The following is a 6,649-nucleotide window of genomic DNA, read 5'->3' as shown; positions in this document are numbered from 1 at the left end:
TACTTACCTTGAGGAGCTCTGAATTTGTCTTTGCTGAGAAAATGCTGCATACCCATAATTCTGTGGCAGCTACAGTGCTGACGACTTCAAATCCACTGAAAGGGATCTAAAGGGATTTCAGAGGGTTACCCAAGATGCTGAACCACATTTAAGGGTGTGTAAGACATCCAAGCAACTGATTTACTTGTTGAAGCTGTACTGCTGTGCCACAGATTGATAGGTGCCTGTCAGAGCCAATCTCCAGGCAGCAATGCCCCTCCAGCTTCTGGACTGTGATGAGGGCCCAGAATCAGGTGTCTCGCTATGCTAGAACCAGCAGCAATTTTTCTTTTCTCATGAATTTATAGAGATCTTTTTGTGCACTTTGGGATCACTGATTGATACATCTTGGGGGGGTTGTGATCATCCTTAACTCTTGAACCACAGCAACCGGCCATACCTGATCTAGGAGGGGTGAGCATGGCCACCACCTCAGAGACATATTTAGTGGCACCTTTAGCTGGCACTGATCTTGAGGTTTTGTCCCCAGACAGAGCAGCCAAATCACTCTTTGGAGTATGTTATGGTATTGCTGTGTTGCATTCTGGAGTACTGTTCTGGGGTTTGCATCTTGTCCCCCTCCCTGTCATCTCTGGATCTCTCTTGCTGTGCTTCTCCAGCAAATTGTGTATCACTGGAAGATGCTGGCCCAGCAAGATCCCACACGGAGGCTGAACAGTGGCAGCTGGTATAGCCTCTCAATATAGAAGTGAGGGGTGTGGCTGCACAGGCAGTGTGGTGTTGATCAGTTCGGGAACAGGCTGTGTGCTAAAAAGAGTTTAGTTGTGTGTTGCAAAGGGTTATGGGGCTGATACTGAGTCTGAGGGGCAGCCTAAGTACTCAGAGGGAAGGAAATAGAGGGACTTCCTAAGGGCTTCCAGGAGCCAGCGCAGACAGGCTGGGTGCCTACTCTAAGATGGACTATGGAAGCAGCTGAGTAGACATGGCTGGATGGGACTGCACCTGAGCTATCTGCAACACTACTAGGTCAAGGTAGTGTGAAGACCAGAGCTGTGGCAGCATGAAATGTCTGCCTGGGCTGGCAAATTGTCCTACAAACCGTTGCAGAGCTCCACACTCTCTACTGTACTGCTTGAAGCTCACTGGTTTAAATCTAGTACATGGTGAACTGAATCACAGCACTGATTGCTATCTAGGCATGCCTTGTATCCTCTTATAAACCTCAGGATTTTTTTTCCATCCCTCCCAAAAGCTGTTTAAAAAAAAACTCAATAGCTAACCACGTGAATGAATAAATCATAATAATTATTCAAATAATCCTATGAATGAATTATTCATTGTAAAGGAATCCCAGCAAGAAGCATTTTACTATTATAAAGGTAAATATTCATTCATTTTTTAGAAAGTATATTCTCCATCAAAGTATTTCTCATCTGCTTGCCATACCCTAATTATATGAAAGAAAAATATGCCTCCTTGTGTGACAGCCATTTTCATATAAATGAAAAAATAGGCTTCCTTTTGCAACAGCCATCTTCAATGCTATTTAGAGAGAAAGGGAAAAGGATTAAGCAACATTTAGATTATATTCACCTCCTTCCTGAGGACAGAGCCAAACAGGATACCCACTGTCAGCTGGTCAAAATGTCCAAAGCCTGAAGTAACTGAATATTACCAGCTAGTTATAGAGGATTTGGGAGGAGGGGTAAAAAGGGAAATATTTTGCTTTTAGTTCTGTGCTGCTAAGATAGTGTAGGCAAAGCATATGGCTTGCAGCCAGCAAAGGCATCAGATACTATGATGAGAAAAGCCTCATTAATAATATTTAGCACTGACAAAGGGCTTTCAAGGGAAAGACAGACTTTTGTCCTGGGAACAATGGATGCAGCCTTACCTGTTAGCCCTATTTTCAGAAGGACGAAGTGAAATGTCTTAAGTTTCTTTATGCTTTCAGATCCCAAGCACGACATGGTTTGAGCAACAGGTTTCTGAAGGCAAAAGGACTGGAAGTCTAATTGCCTACAAAATGTAGTGTTGGCTCCCAGGGAGATTGGGTAATGTGTGGCAGTAAACAAACAAACTGTCCTGGTTTCAGTTAGGACAGTTATTTTTCCTCCTAGTAGCTGGTAGGGTGCTATGTTTTGGATTAGGATGAGAAGAATGCTGATAACATGCTGATGTTTTAATTGCTGGAGAGCAATGCTTACACTATGCCAAGGACTTTTCAGCTCCTCGCTCTGTCCTGCCAGCGGGCAGGCTGGGGGTGCAGCAAAAGCTGGGAGGGGACAAACCCAGAACAGCTGACCCAAACTGGCCAAAGGGGTATTCCATACCATCTGACGTCATGCTAAACAATATATAGGGGTGGCTAACCGGGCTGGGGGGGCCGGCTGCTCGGGGTTGGGCTGGGCATCGGTCAGCGGGTGGTGAGCAATTGCATTGTGCATCACTTTTTTGTACATATTATTATTATTATCATTATTATTTTCTATCTTAATAAACTGCCTTTATCTCAACCCACAGGCTTCACTTTCCCGTTTCTCTCCCCCATCCCAGAGAGGGAGGGGGGAGGGTGAGCGAACGGCTGTGTGGTGTTTAGCTGCCAGCCGGGTTAAACCACAACACAAACAAAGAGCAAGATCAACTGTTTGATACCTGGAGAAGGGATAAATCCTACGCACTCCAAATCAGAAAGTGTATTTACCTGTGTTTTTCCCCACCTGCAGTTCAGTGTGTGACAGGTTGCCTCCATCTGTGAGTGGCCAGATGCCACTGCCGTACTTGCATCTTGGCAGTGGCATTTATAAACGGAGGTCTGTGAGCCACAGGCATGGAGCGCCTCGCTCAAGGTCAGCTGGAGAACCTGCAGCGGGGGCAGGCACAGCACCGACGGCTCAGCATCGGGGCACTGGTCAGAGCTGGCGGCGTCCAGTCCTCGTTGGGGGTCTGCCTGCAGGGGCAGGGGCAGGTTTTGACGGTGGAGGGGTGAGAAGGAAGGAGAGCCGGGGGATGTCACAGCTTGGGTGAGCTGCTGCAAAGCGCTCGGCCGGGGAGCAGCCCCTGCATCTGGATCCACGCGTGGGGACCCCCAGGGCCGCCCCCCCCCCCCCCCCCCCCCGGCCTGGGGCTCTTGCATCTCTCCGTACCTAAGCGTGTGGGTGCCGTCGTGCGTGTCCCTGGGTGGCTCTGTCTGTCCCCGCGTGTCCGTCTGTCCATCCCTCGCCGTGTAACCGGCGGGGTCTGTGTGTGTGTGTGCGCGCCTGCGTGTGCGCGCAGCAGGGAGGGCAGAAGCGGCCGCGCCGCGCAGCAGAGCACGCCGTGGCCGTGGCCGTGACCGTGACCGTGGTCGGGACCGTGGCCGGGACCGGAGGAGGAGCTGCGGCACTCCTGTAGCCCCGCGGAGCCGTCGTGCGAGCGCGCCGAAGCGCAACAGGCGGGGCGACTCCTCCTGGGCGGTGAAGGGGAGGTGTCGGGGAGCGGGCACAGGCACGAGCACGAGCACGAGCACGGGCACGGGCACGGGCACGGGCACGGGCAGGGAGCGGGCGGCATGCGGGCGGAGGAGCCGCTGGCGCTGGCGGCCCCGCGGGCGGGCGGCGGCGAGGCGGAGGCGGCTGGCGAGGAGCGGAGCGGCGGCGGCTGCTGCAGCAGCGAGCGGCTGGTGATCAACATCTCCGGGTTGCGCTTCGAGACCCAGCTGCGGACCCTCTCCATCTTCCCCGACACGCTGCTGGGGGACCCCAGCCGCAGGGTGCGCTACTTCGACCCGCTCCGCAACGAGTACTTCTTCGACCGCAACCGGCCCAGCTTCGATGCCATACTCTACTACTACCAGTCCGGGGGCAGGCTCCGGAGGCCAGTCCACGTACCCCTCGACATCTTCCTGGAGGAGATCCGCTTCTACCAACTGGGCCAGGAGGCCATTGAGACCTTTCGGGAGGATGAGGGCTTCATTCAGGAGGAGGAGAAGCCCCTGCCCCAGCACCACTTCCAGCGCCAGGTCTGGCTGCTCTTTGAGTACCCTGAGAGCTCTGGGCCGGCCCGGGCCATCGCCATCGTCTCCGTGCTGGTGATCCTCATCTCCATCGTCATCTTCTGCCTGGAGACCCTGCCCGAGTTCCGCCAGGAGCCCAAGGGCTCCCAGCCCGGCTTCGGGGAGGCAGCAGTGCCCGGGGACGACACGCTGCTGCTGCCACCACCGCCGCCACCAAGTGGGACCCCACAGCCCCTGCGACCCACTGCTGGCGCAGGCCCTTTCTTCACTGACCCCTTCTTCCTCATCGAGACCCTGTGCATCATCTGGTTTTCCTTTGAGCTCCTTGTGCGCTTCTTCGCTTGCCCGAGCAAGCCCGAGTTCTCTCGCAATATCATGAACATCATCGACATTGTGGCCATCATCCCCTACTTCATCACCCTGGGCACGGAGCTGGCCCAGCAGCAGCAGCAGAAGCAGCAGCCTGGGAGCAGCAGCAACAACGGGGGCCAGCAGCAAGCCATGTCCTTGGCCATCCTCAGAGTCATCCGCCTGGTCAGAGTCTTTAGGATCTTCAAGCTCTCCAGGCACTCCAAGGGGCTGCAGATCCTGGGTAAGACTCTCCAGGCCAGCATGAGGGAGCTAGGCCTTCTCATCTTCTTCCTCTTCATCGGGGTGATACTCTTCTCCAGTGCTGTCTACTTTGCAGAGACCGATGACCCCGATTCCCTCTTCACCAGCATTCCCGATGCTTTTTGGTGGGCAGTGGTGTCCATGACCACTGTGGGCTATGGGGACATGTATCCCATGACAATTGGTGGCAAGATTGTGGGCTCCTTGTGTGCCATTGCTGGTGTGCTCACCATTGCCCTGCCTGTCCCTGTCATCGTGTCCAACTTCAACTACTTCTACCACCGAGAGACTGATCATGAAGAGCAGTGCCAGTACACCCATGTCACCTGTGGCCAGCAGCAGTCACCCTTCTCTGAGCCCAAGAAGGGGGACAGTAATCAGTCGCTCAGCAAATCTGAATTCCTGGAAGCAGAAGACCTGGAGTCCATGAAATATTCCAACTTCATTCCCCCCAACAATCAGGGTTATAAAGAGAAGAAAATGCTGACAGAGGTGTGATCAGTTTTGTTGTCATGGGTCCAGACACAGAGCTGCAAGCTGCTGCACAGCCGTCTTCCCACTAGCAGCTGGATCTATTCAGCATTTACATACCAGACTGTGAATTGTGATACCGTAAACAGAGTGATTGTGATAATGGGCTCTTCTCTGCTGATTTGCTGTTTCTCATTACTGTGTGCAGTCAGAAATGTTCTTGCTTTATTCTGTGGAGTGCTAGCTGTCATCCCTCACTCCCTCATGAATGTCTTTTCCTTTTTTGAAGAGTGCTGTAAACCAATATTAGCTCTGAAGCCTAACCTTTCTTCTCCACTAGCAAAGAACCCCTTGCCACAACTTCGGCTGAAGGATTCAACAGGGAGTAAATAGTTAAAGGGGTTACAAACATCTGGCTCAAGCTGTGTCCTTCGTTCCCGTGCCAGTGCAGTGCCCTTGGCTGTGGGATCAGTCACGCCTGCCATGCCATTGCCTTTGAATAATGGAAATGCTGTAGCCAGCATCACAGTGAGTTCTGTAGCTGTAAGGAAGAAGTCAACAACCAGATGCCTTTCTTCTTTGCAACACTTGGCATGCTGAAGACCCTCTTGGTTTATGTTTCAAAAAAGGTGCATAGATCTAAAAGCTCTTTGCCACTCCTGACCATATACTATTTATCAAAAATGAGCATAAAGAAATCAACAGGCTTGTTGAAGAATCTCTGTGTTGTGAGCTTATTTCAGCCTTATTTGTTCCAGTGCCCTGATGTTAATTGACTTTTATAGTACCAAGTTATTTTTCATAGTGCTAAGTGCCTTCTGATGCTAGGCACATTTGAGAAAATTCATTTGTTATCTCCGCAGTTTATCTCCACACAATAGTGTTTAATGAGATGTACTTTATGCATCAGATACCCAGTTCTGTATTCAGGCATGTGAGAGCAACTGACATCATTGCATTTTCACTGAAGTGTTTCTGTAGCTGAGGAAGTTTGTATGTTGGTATTTTGTTGGCATTGCTGAAAAACCCCAACCACCTGTGCTATCTGAAGATTGCACTGATATAGTGGGTCACAGTCATAAATTACCCCAGGGTAAGTGTGTCAACATTAGAGATCTAGACTGGCACTGATACAAGCTTGCCTAAGCCATCTGCACAAACTCAGTACCCCAGATCTTTCAAATCAGAGGAAAAAGAGCTAACCTTGAAGAAATGTTTTTGCTTTTTTTACTGATTCAGCCAGTTCTATGTATTTCTTAGATAGAAGACAGAGAAATGTCTTTTGCATGCACTAGGTTTTATGAGAGCAACTTACAGTAAGTAGCATTGCAAAATGCATGCCTTGGCCCGCAGTGCTGGGCTTGTCAAGGGACCAGAGATTTGCATCTTAAGATGCATGTTTTGCTTCCCAGGTAATACAGGTAATATATTTTCCTTCCTTCCTTCCTTCCTTCCTTCCTTCCTTCCTTCCTTCCTTCCTTCCTTCCTTCCTTCCTTCCTTCCTTCCTTCCTTCCTTCCTTCCTTCCTTCCTTCCTTCCTTCCTTCCTTCCTTCCTTCCTTCCTTCCTTCCT

The 6,649-nt window shown here is 51.0% G+C and overlaps 1 protein-coding gene across 1 annotated transcript; it reads left to right on the top strand.

The window, feature by feature from the left end:
- Nucleotides 1-3,155: 3,155 nt before the first annotated feature.
- Nucleotides 3,156-6,336, top strand: LOC118157772 (potassium voltage-gated channel subfamily A member 6-like). The gene has a single exon (XM_035312246.1). The coding sequence runs from the start codon at nt 3,551-3,553 to the stop codon at nt 5,102-5,104; it is 1,554 nt and encodes a 517-aa protein (XP_035168137.1). The 5' UTR covers nt 3,156-3,550; the 3' UTR covers nt 5,105-6,336.
- The last annotated feature ends 313 nt before the right edge of the window (nt 6,337-6,649 follow it).

Source organism: Oxyura jamaicensis, chromosome 1 (genome assembly GCF_011077185.1).
Source record: "Oxyura jamaicensis isolate SHBP4307 breed ruddy duck chromosome 1, BPBGC_Ojam_1.0, whole genome shotgun sequence".
Taxonomy (NCBI): Eukaryota; Metazoa; Chordata; class Aves; order Anseriformes; family Anatidae; genus Oxyura; species Oxyura jamaicensis.
The sequence above is the reverse complement of the archived record's forward strand: the minus strand, read 5'-3'. Positions and strand labels throughout refer to the sequence as shown.